At 47.1% G+C, this 25305-nt stretch overlaps 1 protein-coding gene and 1 long non-coding RNA gene across 3 annotated transcripts; one reads left to right on the forward strand and one right to left on the reverse strand.

The window, feature by feature from the left end:
* Positions 1-39: 39 nt before the first annotated feature.
* Positions 40-18393, reverse strand: DNAJA4 (DnaJ heat shock protein family (Hsp40) member A4). Of its 2 annotated transcripts, XM_032174103.2 has the most exons (8): positions 18144-18393; positions 17655-17793; positions 11906-12086; positions 9352-9456; positions 8154-8381; positions 6856-7086; positions 2092-2192; positions 40-1992 (listed from the first exon to the last, which is right to left on the reverse strand). In XM_032174103.2, exons 1-8 carry the CDS (start codon positions 18221-18223, stop codon positions 1777-1779), a joined length of 1281 nt encoding a protein of 426 aa, XP_032029994.1. In that variant the 5' UTR covers positions 18224-18393; the 3' UTR covers positions 40-1776. The 2 variants fall into 2 exon arrangements, with proteins under 2 accessions (XP_032029994.1, XP_058283655.1); XM_058427672.1 differs by lacking the exons at positions 17655-17793; positions 18144-18393 and adding an exon at positions 17311-17408.
* On the forward strand, positions 18350-24952 carry LOC131381185 (uncharacterized). The gene is made up of 2 exons (XR_009209735.1): positions 18350-18480; positions 24761-24952. It is a non-coding gene; the product is annotated as an uncharacterized LOC131381185 (long non-coding RNA).
* The last annotated feature ends 353 nt before the right edge of the window (positions 24953-25305 follow it).

Below are 25305 nucleotides of genomic sequence, written 5' to 3' on the forward strand. Positions count from 1 at the left end.
TTTATTTGAGCTCTCAAAAAAATGAAAAAGCAAAGCCACTTGTCTCTCATACCAGCTCAATTTTAATTTTAAAGTGACAAATGTACAGGTGGAATAAAATTTTAAGCAACACCCTCCAAATTCCTCTTACGTGACAAGAAGGAGCTGAATGTAATTTTACTCCATCACCAACTAAACAGTAGTTCTTTAGCAATAATTAGGAAGTCACAGCACAAAAACAACACCCCGGAGTTGTGGTCCATTTATAAATAGATTTTTCACATAGGCTTCGTTGGAAGAAGTGATTTTGTTTCTATCCTGACCAATGGTCAAAGTGGGCATAGGTGGGCTGTTTCTATACTTTGAGCAAATTATGCCTCACTAGCTGGCAATGTTTTGCGGGAACCTGGTCCGTGCAGCCGGTTCACCTTACCTGCATGGTCTGATCTGCCCTTTGACCCTCCTAAGGAAGATCCCTGGTCTGCGTGAAACTCTCAGGTGCCATGTAACCAAATAAGGGTAGGGTAGATCTGACAGGTGGCCTCTGCTTTAACCCGGCAGCTTACAAGTTTTTTTGTGACTTGGGGGCAAGAAATAAGCAGTAATGGCTAAAGACTGAGGTAACCCTAAGTTCGAATTGTAGTCTACCTGTCAGGAATAAAATAATGACTAATAATCCCTCCAAACAAGCTACAATTTACAGTAGTAGTCCATACAAACTGTAATCCACAGTGGAACTCAGAGAAGTTCTTACCAAAACATCACTTGAGCAGGAAGCCCTTTGTAGTATGGTTGTGCAATGAGAGGAACGATCCTTTGGAAGGGAGCTCAATCTGGGAGAATGAGGTGGAAAACCCTGGGGAGTTTTATGCCTTTGCAGACCCTCAAGTCACCCCGGATTATGGTCAGAGAAGCTGGCTGTGCCATGGCCAAACCAGCAGCATTCTCCCATGGCTTCTCTTGCTGCACTGAGGCTGCCGGGGACACGCAAGGATTTAGTTTTCTTTACAAGTAAGCACTTTGGTGGGAAAGCATTGCAAAAGTTGTCAACAGAAAATCATTAAAACCCTGAAGAACAAGGTGTGAGGGTCACAGGCAAACAGTTATCAGCATATGATTCAAAACACTGGTTTGTCCTCACCACAGAGCTTGGAAGGTTCAGAAAACTTCCAAGAGAGATGATCAGACACACTCACATTCCATCCACTGAAGGGCACAGAACAGTAGGAACTAAGTTGGCCCTGTTAAGCAGGCACATGCAGCCATGTCCGATCCACGGATGTGCTTTTATTCTTTAAGAGGATCATCTAGAATCTTCAGAAATGTTATCTTAGCGGCCCTGAGATCATGCCCTCAATAACTCTGCCAAGGGAGTGGGGAGAAACCACAGACCTAGAGATTAGCCAGTATGCCCACTTTGTGCCTTGGGGTTTGCTAGGGGGCTAAGCTGCTAACTGGGCTGTGCTTTATTGGTGACACTGAATTATGGCAAAGCCACTAGAAGCACAAAGTGTTGTGCAATCACTGACATCTCAAAAGTATATCCTGAAAATAGAAATGAACAGACTCCATATGCAGACTAGAGGTGATTTACACTTAAAACATTTAAATATAAATTAAGCTATAACTTATGTTACAACCAAAAGCAAAACCAAAAAGACACTCAGCAATTAAGAATGCTGAACACATACACAGGACATCCCAAACACGAGGCCATTAAAGCGATGCCATTTTCATTGTGCCAACTTTACATTCATCATGTGCTAGTCTGGTGGGGCCATGCTGCCCCGCACCACGTCATGCCGTCTGGCACTGCACTCCAGCCCGGGGCCCGTCTTCGTCCTCCTCATAGGCCTCCCTGTGCTGACGCCAGTTCTGCTCATTGGGACAAAACTCCTGCAGCTCCACCTGATCCATGTCATCTGTAATCCTCACCTTCTGTCGAGGAGGGAGTAAAGCTTCCAGCTGAGGAAGCTTTTCCAGTGAAAGCCAGTGTTTTTCAGGAAAGATTACCTGTAAAGGGTAAGGTGGGAGAGAAAGGTGGCTGTTTTTTCCTCTTCCAATTAAGGCATTTAATAATATGTCCATGACAATGAAACATAGTGAACTTACTAAAAATTGTATGATCAGAATCCCTTTTTCCAGGGGTGCTTTGTAGATGGGCATTCCTTCATCGCACACGCATTTCAGGTCCCCGTGCTTTATCACCTCACCTGCCAGAGAAAGGGTCAATTAGGAAGCAGGAAGGCAAAGGGGCCTGCAGAGGTCGTTCTCCCTCACGGGGGAGCCTGAGGCAGGCCCTAGTGCCCCGTGGCAGTGGGCAAAGGAAGCGTGGCATCTGACTGGAAAGCTGGCCCCAATCCCAGGTATCCCTATCAGGTACTGCCTGGGGAAGGGGCTCAAGGCTGGGACTCTGGCCCGTGCTCTGGGCTCCAGCAGCGTGTCAAGAGGGCAGCATGCTGCAGCTGCCATCACAGGTAGGTTAAAACAAGTGAACTAGAAGTCATGACACCCAAGTCTGCATAAAATGGGGCCAATACCCGTCACCCTGCCGCTTCGTGGGGTGACAGGTATCCCTACCATGAGGGGGACAGGAGTGCTCCTCATGGACAGGAAGAAGCCTCAATAGAGTCCAACCAGTCCCCTGCCTGGCATAAAAACTGGCTCCCAGCCACCTGCAGGTGACACCCAGGTTCCTTGGTAGGGAGCTCACTAGGTGGCTTGGCCACTGGCAGTCTCCTTCATGGTCACAATGCACTTCCATACACGCTGCTGAGCTGGAGTCACCCTCCCAGCTGGCACCCGCTGGGTCTTACAGCTATGTGACTTTGGAAGGCATCAGAGGAGTTCAGACCCCAAGAACTCTGAGGCATTCTCCCAAGTCAGAAACTTCCCACTAAGCATGGAAAAGGAAAGCGACAAAAGGGTTTCTGATAAAGCATGCTCTTCAGCTCAGCGATGAAAATGGACGAAGACAGAAAGAAATGTTTGGAAAAAATGGGGGAGACAGTGGAGGCGAATGGAAACACTAATTTCTTCAGCAGAGTCCACTTCCATACGGGACTATCTAGAAAGTGAGCTCTCTCTTCAAGAGGAAATCTTTAAAGAGGTGGTCATGGCTCACGCTTGTAATCCCAGCACTTTGGGAGGCCGAGGCGGGCAGATCACGAGGTCAGGAGATCGAGACCACGGTGAAACCCCGTCTCTACTAAAAATACAAAAAAAATTAGCCGGGCGTGGTGGCGGGTGCCTGTAGTCCCAGCTACTCAGAGAGGCTGAGGCAGGAGAATGGCGTGAACCTGGGAGGCGGAGTTTGCAGTGAGCCGAGATCGCGCCATTGCACTCCAGCCTGGGCAACAGAGCGAGACTCCGTCTCAAAAAAAATAAATAAATAAATAAATAAATAAATAAATAAATAAATAAATAAATAATAAATAAAAAATAAAGTAAGCCAATGACTATCCTTGAGGTTCATTCGCGGGCAGGGCTGTGGTTCAGACATGGCCTTCAGAGCCTACTGACTACAGGGCAGCAACCCCTTAGCTAAACTGCTCCGGGCTGCTGGCTTTTTGTGTTCCTGTTTATTCTTTTTTTTTGAAATGCAGTCGTGGCCGGGCGCGGTGGCTCACGCCTGTAATCCCAGCACTTTGGGAGGCTGAGGTGGGCGGATCACGAGGTCAGGAGTTCGAGACCAGACTGACCAACATAGTGAAACCCCGTCTCTACTAAAAAAAAAAAAAAAAAATATATATATATATATATATATATATATATATAGAAAAACTAGCCGGGAATGGTGGTGTGTGCCTGTAGTCCCAGCTACTACTTGGGAGGCTGAGGCAGGAGAATGGCGTGAACCCGGGAAGCGAAGTGTACAGTGAGCCAAGATCACGCCATTGCACTCCAGCCTGGGCAACACAGCGAGACTCCATCTCAAAAAAAAAAAAATACACTCATGCACAGCATAGTGACCTTTCAGTCGACAACATTTATGAAGATGGTTGCAAAGATTACACCAAACTTTTACTGCACCTTTGCTATGTTCAGATACCCACATACTCAGCATGGTATTACAACTGCCCACAGTATTCAGTACAGCAACCTGCTATGCAGGTTTTAGCCCAGGAGCAACAGGCTATGCCACACAGCCTAGGGTGTAGCAGGCTATGCTATCTAGGTCTGTGTAAGTACATTGTACGGTGTTCACACCACAACGACATTGCCGAACAATGCATTTCTCAGAACATATCCCCATCGTTAAGTGACACATGACTGGTTTTTCTGTCTCCCCATTCCTATCAGGTGTCGCTTCTTGCTGCTCTCAAGCCCTACTCCCCATGCTTCTGCTTCTAGCTTGCTGGGAGCTGGGAAACTGACCAAGCGTGGAAAACTACAGGTAAGAGAAGAAGACCACGAGTTAGGCTCTCCCGGCAGGTAAATACCTGCCTGCAGGCAGGGCCATCACACCCTTGTGAGCCTCCAAAGTCACTTTTTTAATTAATCCAATCCTCAGCAATGCTCATAACACGCTAAAGGGCTCTGGGGAAGAAGGCATTTCAACAGCAGAAGAGAGGAGGAAGAGGGAGAAGAGAAAATGGAGAAACAGGAAATAAGCCAACACAAAAGAGGGGTGAAGAAAGGAGAGGGTGCAAAAGAGAACAAAGTAAAAGCAAAAACAAAACAAAAAGGACAAACAAATCCCCAAAGAACTCTCCAACGGCAGGTTTCCCGGATGCTCCACCCTTCCTTATAATAAAGAAGGAAATGGATTTCTTGGGATTTGCCACTTCCTTCCCTCTGGGGCTTTTTCTCCACCACCCTCACTCCATTTGGCTCCCGGTTCCCTAGGCTGGGGTCAGCTGAGACAGCAAGGAACGCTGACCCTTGGCAGAGCCCAAGACCTCAAACAGTCCACCCCTGGACAGGACGGGCTTTCCCAAAGAAGTTACGCACAGGTGCTGCCCAGCCCCGGCTCAGGAGGGCTAGGATCTGGGCTGTGACCACCTAAGGGCGTCTTGGACACAATGCCAGGGTGTTGAGCTCACAGCCAGTGGTCTGGAGCTTCGTGTAAACTGTGATCCTCAAACTCCTTGAGGGAGGAAATGGGTGCTTTGGGAGGTCTATGGAAGCCTAAGGGAAGGTATTTTGTTTTAAATCTTCATGCAAATTTTGCATTATACTGCAGTGCTTCCCTCAATCCTTGATTAAGTTTATGTATAAAAACACATACAAGTCTGGGCAACATGGCGAAACCCCGTCTCTACGAAAAATACAAACATTAGATGGGCAGGGTGGCATGTGGCTGTAGTCCCAGCTACTCGGGAGGCTGAGGTGGAGGTTACAGTGAGCTGAGATCACACCACTGCACTCCAGCCTGGGTGACAGAGCAAGACCCCTGTCTCAAAAAATAAATGAACAAATTTTAAAAATAAATAAAAACACAGAGCAAATGACAAACCAAATGGGGTAAAATGTTAACATCAGACAAATCATATATGGATGGGTCTCGGACTATTTTTATATTTACAACTTTTGTAAGCTTGAAATTGTTTCCAAATAAGTTTACGTTAAAACTCCACAAACTGATCAAGGCTTGGATATATAATTCTGCTTCCTATTATCCCCGGGAAAGGAGGAACCTGAAAGAATCCAAGAAAGGAAAGAGAAAAAGGAGCACAAGGCTGGTAAGAGGAAAGCAGGAAAGGAGGGGAAGGGGGACAGGGACACGGAGGGAACAGAAACCCAGGCCTCAGTCACCCCACCGGACTTGAGTCTTATCTCTAGCTGCCACTGCCCTGGGGGCAGGCTTATTGGCGGTTACCTCCCTGCCTGCCCTGAACCCTACCCCTTTTGCACCAAACCTCAAATGACCATAGGAAAAGGTAATCCCAGCCCCATGGCCAGTGAGGGGACTACAGCAACACTGCAAATGGCTGGTGCTGGGGCCCAGGCTGCTTCGGTGGCGTAGGGCCGCCACCACACCCATCCAGATATTCTTTACTATGCACAGCTGACCTTGGTGCTATTCAGAAGCAGCTTCAAGTCAAGGTCCCTGGCCTGGCCTCTCTCCCTTCTCAGCCCCTTCTAGGCAGGTGCTCTGGTGCCCACACAGACCCTCAACTGCAGTGAACACACCAACCCTCCTGGGAGATGAGTGCCCTGGTGTCTACAGGGTGGTTGGGGGCTGAGCTCAGGCCTCAGGAACCCTTTCAGTCCAGAGGCATCTCCCTCTGGCTCCCATGGGTGTGTGCAGACCAGCAATTTCTGTGGAAACCTCCAAGGATAAACTGATAGGCAAAGTCTTCCTTACAGGAAAATTCTATTTTAAAATGTAACTCATGTAATGAACAACAGGCTACAGGAACATGTGGATGAATCAGCACAAATCACCACTTGATAGAAAAACATCACCTATTAAGCTGTTTTCTTATACAAAAATAAATTTTTAAAAACTTAACTTTAATGGCCAGAATTCATCTAAAATTCAGAGCCCCAAGATTCTTATTTGAGACTTTCCCCCCAATTGAATATTTTTTCTAGGAGAATATAAAAGAACTTTATAAATTATCCAGAGTTATTAGGGATAGTTTTAAATTTAGAGAAAACCATGTCATACTAATTTGTGTAACAGAATTTGACCTTAAATGTGAAATCAGGCGAACTATTCCCAACACAAAGAAATAAGAAATACTCAAGGAGACAGATGCCCTAAACACGTGGCTTGATCATTACCCATTTTATGCAAGCGACAAAGTATCACATGCACCCCACCAATATGTAAAATATTATGTAGCAATAAAAAAATCAGGCTAACTTGCCAGAATTATTATGCCAAACATACAGAACATCAATGGAAACACACATTTGAAACATTACCTGATTTGGATGTAATAACAAGAATTCGATTGTCCAATGTTTTTATCATCTTCTTGAAGCCACAAAGAGCTTCAGAAAGCTGAATTTTCATTTTCATGATCAAGTCATGGCCTCGTCTCTGAAAGACACTATGATCCTTCTGATCAAGCACAATTATGACATCACCAGGCTCCAGCTCGGGCTCCTGATCTCCTTCTCCATGAAATAGTATCTTTTGCCCATCTTTCATACCTATGAAACATCATCCCTTTCTGATTAGCCATTTCTCATACAAACCAGGCTTCCTTAAAGCTTCTGAAGAAGGAACAGAGTCCTTCAGGGATTCTTTATTCATCAAGTCTCCCAACCTCATGCAGGCACAAGGCAGGGAGGGGTGGCTAGGATGGCCAATGAGAAAAGAGGTCCCGCTTCCCTTGGCATAATGTGGGGCCAAGCCCAGCATGCACAGGGAGAGGGGGAATGTGGCTCTACATCCCAGGTTTACACAGCACTCCCTGTCCCAGGCCTGTGATGCCACACTGCCAGCATGGGGTCACCACCCACTTCCCGGGGCACAGGGTGCATGACTCGGGACTGATAGGGACAGGTCAGCCAGCCCTGTCCTTTTCTAATAAGTCAGCTTGCACACTCAAGGCACAGGGTTTAAACTGTAAGTCCTTTAATAACACCTGTGTCGGTTTGGCTGTTGATTCTTTTACTTTTGATCTCATCTCTGATCTAGGATGTATTCACTGGATTGGAAAGCCACAGAATCATCAGGGAATACTTGGAGGACAGCTAAAATGGAAAAAGGCCTTAAAATGATGGCATCAGGCAAAATGAATAGCAGGAGAAGGTGCTGTATTTGGGGAATCTGATGCAGCAGAAGGGGAAATGTGGAGAAAGGGAACATGCAGCCACAAACACTTACACAAGCCCTTACGGCCAATGAGCATCAGAAGCGATCAGGAAGACACTCTGAAAGATTCTAGAGGAATGGCTTGAGAATGTCAGGAGATAGCAACTAACCCAAACCAAGGCCAGGTAAGACTTCCAGAGCATTAGAAAACCTCATAAAGAGGCTGTCTGTGATCTCAAGGAAGTAAACCTCAGCAAGAACACTTTGACAGGTGACACGGAATGGAAATAAGGCCAGGAAGGGTGAAGAGAAGATGACCAGGAAACAAGAGCAATTCATGGCACACCCTATACGTGTTGTGATACAGCTCACTTCCCTGACATCTAGTCTGTGTATCCCACGATTAGCACCCAGACAGCATTTCCAGCCAGTGTGGAGCACCAGCTCTGCGCAGCCTCACCTTTTTCAACATGTACCTCGATAATCTTCTTCTCGCGGATCACCTTGGCACCGCTGCAGCTCTCGCAGCGGTCCTTGGGGTTGATGCGCTCGCCCTGGCCCTTGCACTCAACGCACACGGTCTGGATCTGCTGTACCATGCCCGGCCCGATCTGCTGGATGTGGATCTGCATCCCTCGCCCCTTGCACAGCGGGCACTTCTCTACCGATCCCTTCTTCCCACCAACACCTGCAGGGTCAGGGGAGGCAGGAATGAGGGCCATGCTCTTCCCTTACCAGTGTCCCTGCTGGGCGCCATGGCAGAAGGGTAGGGAACCCTCACATTGGACATTGGGCTTAGAATTCTATTTACCATCATAAAAAACAATGCAGAAGAGTCTGGAGGAGTCCAGCCAAGCAGATAACATCCAGATGTTAACATCTGACCTCAAACGTTTGTAATTTTGGCTGCACCAATCCAAATTTATTACTTTAGCTTCATCAAATGTGTTTTCTTCTACCCCAGGTGGAACCCGCATAGGCCCACAGATGATTGAGGAGGCTGGGGCTGTGGAGATCTAGAGAACACAAGCTCTGTCAATAGCGGCAGCTACCCAGCTCAGCCAATTCTCTCTGTGGGACAATGTGAGGCTGGGGTCACCAGACATGGCTTTTCTTGAAAACTCAGATTTTTAAAAAATTACAATAATTATATATACATTTAAGTCTGGGGTCAAGAAACCATGGCCAGACTGCTTGGTTTTGTAAATAAAGCTTTACTGGAACATAGGCATGTCCATTCATTTATGTACTATGATGGCAGAGTGAACTAGTTACAAAAGACTCCATGGCCCGGAAAGCCTAAAATCTGGCTCTTCAAAGAAAAGGTCTGCCAACCCCTAGATGAGGTCAAGTGTCTGATTTTTAATTTTTAAAAATAATTGCCTGTATACATATGTAACAAACCTGCACGTTGTGCACATATACCCTAAAACCTAGAGTATAATAAAAATAAAAAAATAAAAAAATAATTGTCAACATGTCAAATAGAGGTGCAGCCCAAAGAAAACATTCATTCAGGCAAAGAGATGTGGCCCTCGGGCCACCTGTTTGTAATCTCTGCTTGACCCTTGCATTTGAAAAAAGGTAACTTATTTTCCCTGAACTATAAAACAAGCATTGGTCAGAACTGTGAGGTTCAGTCAAAAATTAATTTTTACCTTCACATTTCTCACAAATTACATTTTTCTGGAGGGCCAATTTCTTCGTGACTCCATTATATAAATCTTCAAGAGTTACAGATAACTGGTGTACAACATTCTTGCCTTAGCAAGGGAGAAAAAAAATTAGTGGTGTTGAATGAAATATACCACTGTATTAAATACCACCCATATGACCCTTAGTTGTATGAAGTCTTCAGAGACTCAAGACTGTGGCTGGGTCATGCACTCCCTTCCCTGCAGGAAGCAATGCTTCTATTACCCCAGCCCATCCTTCTGGCCCTCAGCCAATAACAAGAGCTAATACCCTCTCTAGCTATGAGCTAATTGTTCAATCATTTATAGAGGCCAACAAAAAGACTTTCCACCTTTATTTTCTGAGAACAAATCTGAGGACAGGGAGAGCACTAATTGAGAAACCGAAGGCAGTATTAACCCACAAAATTGGTTAAGTTTCCCCATGAAAGGAATCCTTCCTATACATAAATGTTTGACAGCCAAAGTCTCTGGATCTTTCACTGAAACTCTTCCTTGGGCATTTTACTTTCTGAACCCTTCTGTAACCGATGGCTAAATGGGAATTCTTTCCTCTGCCAAAATCTTGCTTCTGCACTCAGGACGGTGGGTGTTTGGTCCTCAGGGTGAGGGTGTGCTCCAGCGCCTGCCAGCCTGTCAAGACTGACAGCATCAAGACCCTCCCTGTTGCCTGTGGAGCTCCTGCAGTCACTGAGACGAGCTGTCCTGGTTTACCGGCTGCCAACTTTGAGAGATGACTTAATTAAGGGCATGAAGTTTTTCATCTCAAGACAGTGAGGGAGCTGGACAAGAGAATACCCAAGGTTTTTTTGTGTGTGTGTGTGTTTGTTTGTTTTTTTTGTTTTTTGTTTTTCTTGAGATGGAGTCTCGCTCTGTTGCCCAGGCTGGAGTGCAGCGGCGGGATCTCGGCTCACTGCAAGCTCCGCCTCCCAGGTTCACGCCATTCTCCTGCCTCAGCCTCCCGAGTAGCTGGGACTACAGGCGCCCGCCACCGCGCCCGGCTAATTTTTTGTATTTTTTAGTAGAGACGGGGTTTCACCGTGTTAGCCAGGATGGTCTCGATCTCCTGACCTCGTGATCCACCCACCTCGGCCTCCCAAAGTACCCAGCGTTTTATCACGTCCACGCCATCAATTATAGGAGCAGGCAATATGCTGAAAGGACAGGGGAAGGATTTTTCCCTAGTAAACACTTTGTGATTTTCAGCACTCTATGTTCACAGAATTGACACCCAAGCTTTTTAAAGCTCAAAGTCAATTACAATGTGATAACAAGTGCTGCCTCATTTATCTAGGGGCCTCTTATTGACCAAAACCACACTTCTTAAACCCCAAGGCAGAGCTCATTTCTTCTGACTTTATCCATAATTGTAATACACTTGGTTATGTTTCTGGTTTCAAGATCCAAAGCAGCCTGACAACAGTAAACTAAACAGGGGGAACGGGAACTAGTCTATTAGCAACCACTAACATTAGCAACTACTAACAACAGTGGTGACAGCCCGTAGCCTGGCAGAAGGTGAGATACAGAAAAATTAGGAAGAGCAAATCCCGAAAATCAAAACAGTGGCCTGGGGCCATTGAGCTAAGGGCTAAGTTCCTGATTCACCTCCTGGGGATGAAGTTGCTACAACTCATAATGCATTCTGAAAAGAAAGGCAGGTCATTTACAAAGATTTCAAAACATAAAGAGATAAATTTTGTTGCCTAGAAAATCCCCTGAGCAGGCTGGGAAGTGAGGCCATACTGAACATGGCAAGAGTACCCACCTAGAATTAGACAGCCTGCAGCCCAGGCCCAGGTCAGGGAATATGGAGGGCCACAAAGGGAGGGTGGGCAAGAGGAGAGAGGAACACTCTTGGTAAAGGATCACTGACAACCACATGAGGCGTCATTTACACCCCTCAGCATACTCTGGTGCCTGACCCCAACAGACGAAAAGAAGGCACGAGGAACCTGACCTTCCTCTTTTCTATCCACCACTCCATTCGCTCCTTCATATGGTATTGGAGGGTATCAGATAATTACTAAATGTACCAAGAGTTTCCAGGTAGCCTGAGGCACTAGACAAGTGATAAACTCTTTAAAGTTAATGATCTCAAAACATGGCAATTGTACCTTGTTTTTTTTTTTTTTTTTTTTTTTTGAGACAAGGTCTCACCCTGTCGCGCGGGCTGGAGAGCTGACTGCAGCCTCGACTTCCTGGGCTCAAGTCATCCTCCAGCCTCAGCCTCTCAAGAAGCAGCTGAGACTACAGGCATGAGTCACCATGCCTGGCTAATTTTTTTATTTTTATTTTTTTGAGATGGGGGTGTCTCACTATGTTGCCCCGGTTGGTCTTGAAATCCTGGCCTAAAACAATTCTCCTACCTTGGCCTCCCAAAGTGCTGAGATTACAGACATGAACCACCGCACCTGGCCCAATCATATCCTTTTAAAGCATGATCTATCCTGATTCCAACAACACGTACAATTGTGGAAACCATACAGCTTATTTATGTTTCTTTAAAAGCATTTACCTCTTCTCTCTCTAGCCATCCGTCCACCACCACCAAAGAACATGTCAAAGATGTCCATGGGTGAAGAGAAGCTGGGGCTGCCTGAGCCTCCTTCTTTAATTGCCTGCTCTCCGCCTTGGTCATAAATATCCCTTTTCTTTGGATCTGAAAGCACTTCATATGCCTGGGATATGAGTTTAAACTTTAAAAGAAAGAGAGAGATTTTTAGAGATGTTTCAGTTGTTTTGTTAAGCAAACCCGCCATATAAACATACAAAGTAATAGAGGTATTCTGTCCCCAAACCCTTGAACTAGCCAGTCTATACATTCTGTACCTGGAATCTGACTTGCCTGTCTACTTACTCCTTTGGTAAAGTGGGAAACACAGGACAAACATATTAAGGGACTGGTGGTAGGGGCACAAGAATAAGGGAGAGAAGACAGTAGAGAGGGAAAGTTTCTCACTCATCTGGCTGCACCAGACAGGAAGTCGAGACCAGCTAGGATACCATGAGACAGTGCCAGGGGTGAATCTCTAACCAGATAAAGCCAGGACTCTGGGCGTTACCACTGGCTCACCTCCTCATGGTTATCATTTCACTAGTTTACTAGCATGAAATTCAACTACAGGCATCTGTGAGCACCTAACCACGTGCCAGACATTGTATACAAACCTATACTCCTGATCCTCCCCCAAAAGCCCTGCCCCACCCATAGTCTTCCCCATATCACAGTTATTGGCAATGCCAATCTCACCTGTCAACAAATCCCACTGACGCTACCTTCACATTTGCATCTCCAGTACCATAAGACAGACACAATATCCCATGTGTAGCATTCCTGCCAAAAAGTTACCACTGGAACCCAATTGTACGAAAAGAATCAGAAAACCCAAATTGAGAGATACTCTAAAGTTAAAAAGAGAAAACTGAATACAATGTGTGATCCTGGATCAGATCCTGCACTGGGAAAAAAAAAAATGGTTACAAAGGACATTATTGGAACAATGGGAGAAATGTGAATCTTTGTTCTCAATGTTAAACTTCTCGAATTTGATAACTGCACTATGGTTATGTACAAGGATGTCCCTGTGCCTAAGAGAAACATGCAGCACTTAAGGCTGAAAGGTTATGCTACAGGTAGCTTCCTCCCAAAATCTTTAGCCAACAGTAATAATAATAATAATAGACAAAACAAATGTTGACAACTTATTTACAACTGGTAAAGCTAGGTGAAGAATACATAGGTGTTCATTGTACCACTCATGTTTTCTGCAGGTATATGGACATTTTTAAAATAAAATCAGAATGCTAAAACATGCAAGATGTGTTCCTTCTTACCACACCACATCCACTCTGGCCGAAGGCACCATCTCAGGCCTGGACCACTGCAGTGGCCTCCTCCCTGGTCTTCCATGTTCCCTCCTCGCTCCAGCTTTCAGTGTGTTCTCCATTTGAGCCCACTAATCGGGTCGATCCTCTGCTCAAACCTCTACAAGGCGGCCCACATCACTGGGAGTAAAAGCCAGTCCTAACTTTCATCTATAAGCCAAACTTGGCACCTCTACTTTCCTCTCCTCCTGTGCATCCCCACCCCAAATCTGTGCCAGCTTCACCAGGCTCCCTGCTGTTCCTCAACTCTGCAGCCTGGGCCTCAGAGGCACCTCGGCCTGGTGCGGCCTCCCCACTCACCTCTTTCCAGCCTTAGCTCACAGACCACCTTCTCAGGGATGCCTCCTGGTGATCCAGCTTTAACACTGCAAACCCACCTCAGACCCTCCCAGCCCCCACGCCTGCTGCCTATTTCTCCATAGCATGAACCACCCTCTAACAAGCTGCATCGTCTACTGCTTATGCTGTAGCCCCCATTGCAACATAAGCTCCATGAAGATGGGGGGTTTTGTCCACTGCTGTCTAATTGAGCCTGGAACCCTGCCTGGCATGTAGAAGGCACTTGGTAAATATCTGTTAGATGAATGGCTCGATTCTGGGAACTCAGAAATAAATAAATGAGGTAGGGTCTTGGCCCTCCAGAGGCTACAGTTTAGTCGGAGACACATATATGGATATATAGATATACAGATCCTATAATGCAGCTGGCTCCACAAAATATTCAGGGAATAAAAGTGCCATGAAGTAAGGAATTTGAGAGAGAGAACAAGGGAATTTGAGGCATTAATTCCCTTGTTCTACAGATCCCTGATTGAAATCTAATAAGTAACCAATAATAATAATAGCTAATAAATAATACCTAAAAAATTGTACAATTTAGAAAAGTCTTAAAAAGACATCAGCAGCATATATAAGGCAGCTAGATCTTTTGATATGTTAATTCTCATATCATTTCTGCGAAGATGTAAGTACCATTCACTACTACCCCTTTCCTCAGCAGAAAACCTGAGGTACAGTGTAAGGATTGGGTGCCTGGTACGGATCAGAAAGCAACTAGGCCAGGCTGCCCCTAGAGAGTTTCTGCGTCTATCTGCAGGTCAGGACTAGGTAAATAAGCTTCATGGGAACGTCCATTGGAAACACTCACCAAATACCCTGGATACTCACATGCCATTTAGACTTAATAGAATGATCTAAGAATGGAAAAGGAGTACCCAGCTGCTTGGGACATTCAGTCAGAGGCCAGATCTCACATGGGATGGGGGTTCCAACTACCAGTAGGGAGTCCATCCTCTAGGGTCCCAGCCCTCCAAAGTCTAATTCAGCTCCCGGCCTGGAGCCCCTTCTCCCAGTGGGAGACGAGTGCTATGACCAGCTTGCCTTTCAGACCATGATCATTTGCCACAGGACCTTAACAGGATTACTATACAGCTGAGGGGAAAATGGCTTTGAAGACTATGTAACAACTTGGGAAAAGTACTTACAATAAAATATTAAGTGGAAACAAGAAAACAAAATGTCTATGTATCAGGATGGCCATGTATGATCATCCTGGGGAAAGCTTGGAAAGAAGCACAGAGTGGTCAGGATAATGTGTACTTGGTAGGTTTCCCTCTGTGTTCTAAAATTTTCTGCATGGTTTGCTGTTTTGATTTTTGAACTTGAAAATCTATTATTCAAACTAAAAGGTACAATGAAACTGACCAAAAGACCAAACTCATCTCAAGAGGGTAATAGCCAAGAATATACCCCACATCATTGCCCCTGAAAGGGACTATCTTGGTGACCCACTACCTACCACCCATGCATCTTGCAAAAAAAAAGAAAAAAAAAACAGCCACAAATAAGTACAGACTCCATACAGAGTGCCCGACAAACACAAGGTGCCCCAATGCTTAGCAACAGGGGACAACAGGGCAAAAAACAAAGACCAACATCCCAACGGCCTTCTCAGTTTTCCCGGCAAGGGGTAAAGAACTGGCATAGTCTATTTTTGAAGAGACATTAATAATACAGTGACAAACTTAGGAGGAAAAAAAAATTTTAAGGTTCTACCTGTGATAAAGTGGAAAAGAACTACACACACTCACATACACACTCACAAAAGGCCTGCACAGTGCACCCAGCACACAGTAGGGACCAGAAGAGGAGGCATTTGTTGAATGAATGAATGAATGAATGAATGATCTCTCTCGGGGGAACTTTACAGCAGTTTCTATAAATTGTGTCCCCAGTCTCCTCATCCTCTTTGATTTCCGATCTAAACTGCCACTCTCCTCCCAATATCCCTTTCACTGCAGTTTCCCTTCCAATTTGTGCCTTTATAGGGCCCTCTCCTCCTACACACAATTTTTTAAAGTGCATTTACTCAGCCAGCTAACAAACATTTTAGCACCTACCCTGCACAGCTAGATACTCACCCCATAAGTGGCCATGGGGGCACAGTCACTGCCCTGCTTACATTATGGCAGGGAATACAGTTATCAAACAAGTAATCACCATTAAAGGAATACAGTTAATCAAACAAGTAATCACCATTAAAGTAGGACGCATGTTGGGCCTGTGGTTCGGTCTATGAGGCAGAGGCAGCCTCCTGGAAGATGTTTTAGCTGAGAACTAAAGAGTTTTATCCCCTTCCATGAAGGTAGAGGAAGGAAAGTATTCCTGGCAATGGGCACATCACAGAACCCCTCCCTCCAGGCTGATGGGCCTGCCAGACCTCACTGCCAAGGGCCTCATTTATGTGACACTAACTCAGTGCCTGGCTATGAATAAATATTAGTTTAAAACAAACCAAACAACCTGCCCAGACAGGTATAGACAGGGTGAAACCTACACATATGTAGTACAGGTCAAGTCTAATTTTTTAAAAATAAAAGCTTCAGAACAAAAGCATATTCAGCTCTAACTGTATACACAGAGCCATGAACTTACTCTTGTGAGTGCTGAGATTTGACCTGAAACCAGGGTCAGGCTTTCCCACATGTCTTTAGCCAGCCTGCTGAAATGTGAAATTAGAAGCCTAGAAGCTCTCCTTAAAGGAGACTGTCAGAAGCAGACTACAATGAATGCAGGGAGCAGGTGAATGAATCACCAGCACCATGTAAAACGCCAGTGCCTTTAAAAGCTACAGTAAGCCATCTAAATATAGATGAGAAAGAACGCAAGTGAGTAACAGACAAATGGTATTACAGGAAAGAATTTTAAACTTGTGACAGCCACATTCAGCACATGTGGCTAAATATAAATATTCCATCACTGTTGCCATTCAGCCAACCGTCCTGAAGTAGCTTTCTCCAGCTTGCAACAACTAACGCAGACAGGTAAATTTTGATTCCAGCGTCGTTTCCACAGGTCTTAAATGCTACATGGGTGATCAGTGTGGTTTCAAACGTGGCCCAGGTGACACTGCTATCAGCTACTATAACGGCCCCACCTCTCAAGACCCATGCGGGACAACCAAAGTTTTATAAGAAAATGGCAAGAAGTTAAAGGAGAAACGGGAGGGCTAGCAGCCTTTCCTTGCAATGCCTCACCCTTCAAGTCACCTATTCAGGTGGGTCATGAGCCTCTTTAGAGATAAAAAGCAAACTTTCTGTAAACAGGATGGAAAAGCTTTTAAGTTCTGTCTCTAAAATGCAGAGCATTTTCAGTCTATGATTGGTACTTATGCTCAACTGTGTGTCACCTGTCACCGAAAACCCAGAATATGAGTACAAGCTGATGTCAGGTTGCAGATGTCCATGTCCCTGTTTAATAAAGAAAATGGGATTATTCACTATCTGACGCTTCTATCAGGTAGGAAGTAGGTGCACAGAACAAAGCCAGCTAGTCATTCTCAAGAGAGGCACGGCGTTTGTCCACGGTACCAGCTCAGATTAAAGACACTCATTCCTAGGGTTTATGCATCAACAGAGAACATGAGCCAGTCGTTCCCAGCAAGTACACAACTGTTTGTGTGTACCTCAGTTTCCCGATTTCCAGGCCGCCTCTCCCACAGGGAACCAACACACCCTATGAGAACTGAGTTCATACCTGGCGCCTCCCCGACGCCCGAGTCCGGCGCGCACGGCAGGGGCTACCCAAACACTTGTGGAGCGAATGGAGGAATGAATGGGCTCGGCAGGGACTCGCGAGGGGTCCAACTCCCGCACCACATGCCTCCTCCGCGGGCGAAGCGCCCTCCACCGACCGCGCCGCACGGCGCCCAGGGTCTCGCGCCACCTCTGCCCGGCCTGGCCCCGAGGCGCCGGGAGACGGCCTCCCCAACAAACGCGGCTCAGGTTTCCCGTCGCCTTCAGTGCTCCTGGCTTAATAACCCTCGGCCCCTCGGGAGCCCGGTCCGTGGCCCGCGGCCCGCGCCCCGCGCCGCCCCGCACCTTCTCGCCCTCATCCGGGTTCTTGTCCGGGTGGTACTTGAGCGCCAGCTTCCGATAGGCCTTCTTGATCTCCTCCGGGGACGCGCTGGGCTTCACGCCCAGGATGTCATAGTACTGGGTCTCCTTCACCATCTTGTCTCTGCGGGCGGGCGGGCGAGGCCGGTCAGAGCGCCCCGGACGCCCCTGCCGGGACCCTGGCCCGCGCCGCCCGCCCGCGCGTCACGGTCACGGTCGTCGCCGCCGCCGCCACCGCCGCCGCTGCTTGTAGCTCCCGCCCGCCCCCCGCGCCGAGCCGACTTCCAGGCCGGGCTCCACCGCACTAGAGCCACCAGCTCCTCCGCGGCGGGTTTTATTCGGCGCCGGCGGAAGCTTCCGCAAGGAGACGGTGACGCCACAAAGGCCTAGAACCTTCGCGGAGGTTCCGGCGGCGCCGCGGCGGGTTCGCGGCCCAGACCCCCGACGCCCGTCCGGCGCGGCCCAGCCGCTCACCCGGGCTTCTCGGGCGCCTGCTCCTCTGGCTGCCCGTCTGACTCCCCGGAGCTCCAGCTCTGACTGCCGCCCCGGGCCATGGCGGGGGCCGGAGAAGGCGGCTTGGGCCTGGAGGGCGCCCTCCGACGACTGTCCCGCTGCCCCGACGCCGCCCCTTTTCCCTTCCGTGGGTCCGTGGAGCCGGCTGGCTGGAGAGTAGGCGGCCTGGAGGGCTCTGTCGGCCGGAGCCCTGTGCCGAAGCGTGGGACTGGGAGAGCTGCGCCCTGCGGTTCCCACCCGGCCTCTCCCCGGGGGTGTGGCCGCCGTTTGTTGGGTCACAGCCAGGCTGCGACCTAAGGTGTGCCTGGGATTGTTGCATTTTTTAGGGGGTTGGAGTAGGTAGGGGCCCTCTGCTGCCTCATGACCGCAAGGCTGAGGTGAACCCCTGGCCTTCCAGTTGAGGTACAGGGGTCCTTTGCTGGCCCCAGATGTGGACAATATCCTCTCGAATGCCCACCACTGGGAACCCTTAAGTCCCTCAAGGGTGAGCAGTGACGTCCCCCACATATGGGCAGTGACGCCCCCCAAGTCTGCCAAGGGCAGACAGTGCTCTCTCTTCTCCCAGAGGTGGGAAACTGCCCCCTCCCCTCTGCACATCATCAGTGAGCAAACATCAGGGCCGGACCAGGCTGTTGGGCCCAGTGTTATGCACAGGGGGTCCCGTGGCCTGGACCCTGACACGGCTAGGTGCTTGCCTGGAAGGGTACAGGAATAGGTCCCGACTTCCCTAGGCTGCCACCAGCTCCCGACGGGTGCTCAGGGAGTCCAGATCACACACCGTTGCAGAAAAGTGGGCGTGGAAAGCAGGCCCCAACGCTATCACAGAATTGCAGGCCCCTGTCCCCTAGCCCTCCCTTGGCTTCTGCCAGGGGAACACTTTGTCAGGAAGGGAGTCACTGCTCACCTCCCTGGGATGCCCTGGCCTTGTTTTGGGTACTATGGCTGAAGCAGGCACTACCTCTCCTCCATGTGTTCAGTGGGGGTGAGAAATGACTTTTACTGTACAAGAGCAATTAAGCTGCTCTTGTTGGAGATGTTGCTTTTTTTTTTTTTTAATTATGCCTTGTAGAGCAGAACCTTTAGGCAGAGAACTGAGAGCTAGAGGTCAGAAATTTTGCTTTCTGTCCAGATCTTACTATCTGAGCCTTAGCCTCTCAACACTTTTCTTCGTTAGCAGGACATGGGGATTGCCACTTGCCTGCCTTTCTCAGAGGGCTCTTGTAAGGATCAAATGGGATGATAACTGTGAAGGCTCCTAGCACAGTGGGTCTCAAACCTGGCTCCTGACAGATATCACCTGGAATCTTCTAAAAATCCCTCTGGGTTGCACTCCACACCTGTTACTTTAGAGCTTCTAGGGGTGAGGCCCAGGCATCAGTATTTTTAAAGCTCCCCAGGTGGTGCAGCCAGAGCCGAGATCCACTGCCCAGGGTCACATACTCGTCCAGATTCAGTACTTGGGACCAGTGGCATTCGCAAAATGGGCATGTGCAGGAGAGGGATGGCATAAAGATAGAGCCTGGAAACATAGAATGGAGCTATGCACTTTGGACGACAGTGAATTCTGGAACCAGTGAGACTTAGACCTAGGTTCAAATCCCAGCACTGCTACTTCTGGCTGTGGAACCTTGGGCAGACAACTTAACCTTTCTGAGCCTCAGTTTTCTTAACCTTTTAATGAGGATATTAATTATAACTACTTCATAACTTTGTGAAACACCTGGTATATAGTCAGAATATTGATGCTTTTTTTGGGGGTGGGGGCAGGGGCTAAGGTAAAGAAGCCGATAGTGATTCTCTTCTTGATGGAACTTAGCCAGGCTCCTGTGAGCCCTCTCCTCAACTAGGCTTCAGTCTTGGCCTATAAAGACTGAACAGACAGCAACACAGTTTCCAATAACTCAATGTCACATCCTTAAGATCACCAGTTCCCAGGCTTTTTGGCACCAGAAACCAGTTTCATGGAAGACAATTTTGTCACGGACAGGGTGGTGGGGGTGGGCAATAATTCTATGATGAAGGCCTGGCGTGGTGGCTCACACCTGTAATTCCAGCACTTTGGGAGGCCGAGGTGGGCAGATCACTTGAGGCCAGGAGTTAAGACCAGCCTGGCCAACTTGGTGAAACTCCATCTCTACTAAAAATACAAAAATTAGCCGGGCATGGTGGTGCTCGCCTGTAATTCCAGCTACTCAGGAGGCTGAGGCACAAGAATCGCTTGAACCCGGGAGGCGGAGGCTGCAGTGAGCTGAGATCACACCACTGCACCCCAGCGTAGGTGACAGAGCAAGACTCTGTCTCAAAAAATAAAAAATAAATAACAATAGGATTGTCTAGTAAAATCAGATATTTTTGGCCAGGTGTGGTGGCTCAGGCCTGTAATCCCGGCATTTTGGGAGGTCGAAATGGGCGGATCACTTGAGCTCAAGAGTTCGAGACCAGCCTGGCCAACATGGTGAAACTCCGTCTCTACTAAAAATACAAAAATTAGCCAGGTGTGGTGGCACGGGCCTGTAATCCCAGCTACTCAGGAAGCTGAAATAGGAGAATCGCTTAAACCTGGGAGGCAGAGGTTGCAGTGAGCTGAGACTGTGCTACTGCATGCCAGCCTGGGCAACAGAGAAAGACTGTATCTCAAAAAAGAAAAAAAATGGAGGATGAAACTGTTCCACCTTAGATCATCAGACATTAGATTCTTATAAGGAGCATGCAACCTAGATCCCCACAAGTACAGTTCACAGCAGATTTCAAGCTCCTATGAGAATCTAATGCCACTGCTTGGTTCCTGACAGGCCACAGACCAGTACCTGTCTGCAGCCTAGGAGTTGGGGGCCCCTACCTAAGGTGACCCTGGCCCCACTACCCTCTCTTAAAGTGCCTGCCTGAGAAAACTCAAGGCTGCCAAAATATTTACTGTTTTTTTGTTTCATCCAACACCTGAGGATAGAGCGTCTGTCTCCCAGTCTCTTTGGGAGGACGGCATCCTAACTTTGCTAATTGGCAGCTAGCAGACACAGCTGGCCTAATGTCACTTACACTGACCAACCCTTTGTCATTTTTCACTTCCCTGATTCTGTTAAACTGCTGCTTGTCCTTCTCCCTATTCCCTCATCTTCTTTTCAAAATGTCCAATTACTTTTCTTACAAATCGATATTGAGCTCAGTTCATACTAGATTGTTTTCCCTATTGCAATAGTTACGACTGATTAAATTCTGTCCTTACAATTTTAACTAGTGTTCAGCTTTGTTTATCTTAGACAAAGCCTCTGACAATCTAGTAGATTATTTCCCAGAATTATGCTTGGGAGGATTGGAGGCATTACAACAGACATTTCTTATTTTGTGAGTTATGTGTTTATTTTCATGATGACCTTTTCATTACTGCAACTTTTATTAAAAGTGACACTGGCTTTCCACTCACAGTAAGCAATGTAAGGTTTCCTTTTTATATTCTTTTAAAAAAGAGTAGATAAATAGTAAGTGTATGATAGTACCCGTAGTACAAGAATAAAGCAAAAGTGGTGATACTTGAATGACAGAAATTTGGGAGATGCTGATCCAGTTCCACCATCTCATTCTGCAGTTGGAGAGACTCTTAGACAAAGAAGCCACATTATACAGAACAGCCATTGTCCCCTGATGTTGTGTGGGGCTTCCTTTCTGACCCAGTGTAGAAGGAGAGTCAAAGCAAGCACGGAAGTAGGTTTTACCCAGGGAATGCTGGGATGGGGTCTTCAAGGAGTCCCTTCTCCTGAGAGGGAGAAGCCACACCTACCTGGGGAGGGGGGTCAGGAAGGACTTGATGGACGAGGGACATGTGCCGTAGACCAGGAAGTTAGAGCTCCCTTTAGCAGCAGGGAAAGAGAGGGCAGCCATGCTGGACGGACAGCAGGATAAAGGCAGAGAGCGCAGATGGATGAAGGCTCTGAATTGGGAGGGAAGCAGGGACAGGTGTGCTAGAGTCTTGACTGCCTTGAGGAGTTTACTGCTCTGCTGGGCCCTGGGGAGCCATTGAAAGTTTCAGAGCAGGACCTGCGTTCTGAGAGGAGTAACTAGCAGCAGACCTTGGGGGCTGGGTGGATCTGGACCTCCTGGGAGAGGCCCAAGCTGGGCATGCAGGTTTGTAGAGGCAAGCCCAGAGAGAGGGCGTAGAAGGAGAAAGAGAGCTCCAAGGAAAAGTGTTGGGGAGCACTTACCTTTAGGAAGTGGAAGGAGCAACAGCCATCGGAGAAGCAAGAGGAGAACCCAGAAAGCGGAGAGGACCAAAATCATGCAAGGCCAGAGCAGCGAGGGGTAGAGGAGACAGTGCCCGGGTGGCAGAGAGGCTGGGAATGGGGGGACCAGTACTTCAAGGGGAGGACATTAATTTATTGGCCCCCGAAACAGCAGTTGTCATTTCAGGCCATTGTTTTAATATTGGGAGGGATTTCCACTTGGAGAGGCCTTGCCTCTCACTGGCTGTGTGACCCTGGGCAAATTACCTTTCTCTGAACATCCATTTCCTCCTTTGCAAAATGGGGATAAGAACATCTGCTTCACAGAATTATTGTTCAGATGAATGGAGACAATGTGTAAAGGGCTTACCATATGCAGAAAGCACGTGTTCTCACAATGAAATTTATTGATTTCATCACAACAGGATTTGTGCACACCAGCTATGTGTCTGGCTCTGTGCTGGGAACCAACAATACAGCCACTAGATTAAGGTTATGCCTGTCCTCGAGGAGCTCAGAGACTAGCTGTGCCTGAACACCTGACTCCAACCACTTTGGGTGACCCCTAGCACGGGCTGATTTTGCTAGCATTCCAACCCATAGAATTTTCTAAGAACTCACACTGAAATAGTTAACCATTGCCACCTTGCTTGAACAGATAAAACCTGAGCCCCTGGCTACATTCCTATGAGTTAGGGCCTGGTCTCTGAGAAGTCACTTCTTCCTGGAACTTGGCCTTTACCCAGAACTGCTGCCACCAGAGGTTGGGGCTGCCTCTGTTTGGGGAGAAAAAAACTAAGAAAGTGAGGGAGTGGTCATCCTGCCACATATTTGGGCTTTAGAGACAAAATTCTGAGGTTTTCTCATCAGGGCACCCACCTTTTGAGGTCCCAGAGTCCAGAGAGAAGACATCCCTCCATCCTTCCAACACATTTATAAAGTGCCTTTTGTGTCCAGTGTTGCAAGAGGCTTTGGAGCACAGCGGGGAACAGATCCTGTCTCCCCCACACAGAGGACAAGAACAAATCTAGAAATAAAGCTCTAACTGTAGGAGCAAAGGAAAAGTGTCCTTTTGAATTCTGGGTGGTCAGAAGAAGGAGATGACCTTCACATGAATCCTGGAGGTTGAGAAGGAGCCAGGCATGCAGGACTCGTGTTAGAGAGTTCTAGGCACAGGCAACAGCACGTGTGAAGGCCCCAAGGTGTGAAGAACCAGAAAGGAACCAGTGTTTCTGAAACAGTGATGGAGAGGGGGCATGGCCTTCAGGGCAGAGTGGGATTTTATCCTTAGGGCAGCAAAGGTGGGGGGTGTACTTGAAAACTTTTGTTGTATATTTATTTCATAAATTTTATTTTTTTAACTTTATTTCAGCAATATTTCTATGTTGTTACAGATAACATCTTTGCATACTTTGTGTTCTATTTTCAGTAATGCCAGATTATAAAACGTTTCTTGAGTCATTGTAGCTCTCAGTTTCAATTTGGAGACATTTTGCTCCTCTGAGGCATAGCAAAATCCTCAAAGCAATCCTTAGATTCAGAAATGAACCATGGATTTTATATATCATGCTTGAATGTTGTAATGGAGTCTCATAAGATAATTGAGAGTTACTGTAGAAATATTACAAATATTTTAATTCCATCGTATAATTGCTATCAGTTTTTTTTAATTTATAAAAACAGCTGACACACAATGAATTGCACCTATTTAAAGTGTACTGCTTGATCAGTTTCGATATATGTGTATACCCATGAAACCACCATCTTAATCGAGACATGAGCGTATCTATTGCTCCCAAAAATGTCCTCATGAAAGAGTATACATTTAAAAGCCTGCTCAAGCTTGTATTGGTCAGCAGTTAAGCTGGGGCCACAGACCTGTTTTGCTGTCTCCTAGTTTTTTTTTTTCCAGAAAATAAACCCATCAGCGCTTTAGTTGTGATACTGGCTCCATCATTTCTTAGCTGCGTGACTTTGGGCAAGTTACTTAACTTCTCTGCCTCAATTTCTTATCTGTAAAAAAATACCTACCTCATGGGGTTGTGAGGAATATAAAAGGTTATGTGTGTGTGTATGTGTATACACACCCACACGCGTGTATATAAATTATAGGATGAAAAGCTCTTGGACAGTGCTTGGCAAAGTGTTCAATAAATACTGGCCATTGTTGTTATGTGATACAAAGAGTTCTATACATGCATCTGCCTAGAAGGATTCTATTTGGAAATACAAAAAGCCCAATAGGGTGGGAGGCTGAAAAACCTTCAGGGGAACTTGGCTGAGACACTTACCTTAATAGCGCCACTGTTATAGGGTGCCTTGTGTGTGTGTCCAGTAAAAGCTACACTTAATGATTTTTTTCAGATCTTTCCTCAGCCTTGGCCAGTCCTATCTCAGCAGTAATGGCCGGTGTTAAGTATGGTGCCTAGAAAATTACAGACTATTCCAGACCAGGAAGGAAAGTTGACTTCATCTTCAGATACTCAGGCTCCAGCCTGGAGACAACTCATCTCTCCTCTGTCACTCCTTCCCCATTATTAAAGTTTGTGGATGTTCCTTAGAGTCTCCCAGACCTGTCTTGGCTTTAAGGTGGGCCCTCATCATCCTCTGCCTAGCCCTCTCCAGTCACTCTCCTTCCATTCCAGAAGTCATAGACCTGCTCTGGAAGCTTTGATGGATCCCTGAGTAGAATAATCAAATCCAAATCCTTCCCCCGGCACTGAAGTTTTTCCATGGTCTGAACTCAGTTTACCCTTCTTGGCTCCAAGGCCTCAGAGCGCTGTTTGCACTGTCAGAGTAGTGCGGTGCTGTTCACCAGCTTGGAAGGTTGAGAGAAGTAGCCTGAAATCTGTTCAGAAGCAGAAAAACACTGCAATTCTATTATGATGATGGTGGAGTCACATTTTTAA

The sequence above is a fragment of the Hylobates moloch genome, unplaced genomic scaffold (genome assembly GCF_009828535.3).
Source record: "Hylobates moloch isolate HMO894 unplaced genomic scaffold, HMol_V3 SCAFFOLD_14, whole genome shotgun sequence".
Taxonomy (NCBI): Eukaryota; Metazoa; Chordata; class Mammalia; order Primates; family Hylobatidae; genus Hylobates; species Hylobates moloch.

Coding starts and splice junctions, on each gene's coding strand:
- DNAJA4 (XM_032174103.2), bottom strand. CDS start 18,223: ATGGCCCGGGGCGGCAGTCAGAGCTGGAGCTCCGGGGAGTCAGACGGG. Junction 8,382..9,351: donor AATTTGTGAGAAATGTGAAG/GTAAAAATTAAT, acceptor CTGACCCTGCAG/GTGTTGGTGGGAAGAAGGGA. Junction 2,193..6,855: donor TGTTATTACATCCAAATCAG/GTAATGTTTCAA, acceptor TTTCTCTGGCAG/GTGAGGTGATAAAGCACGGG.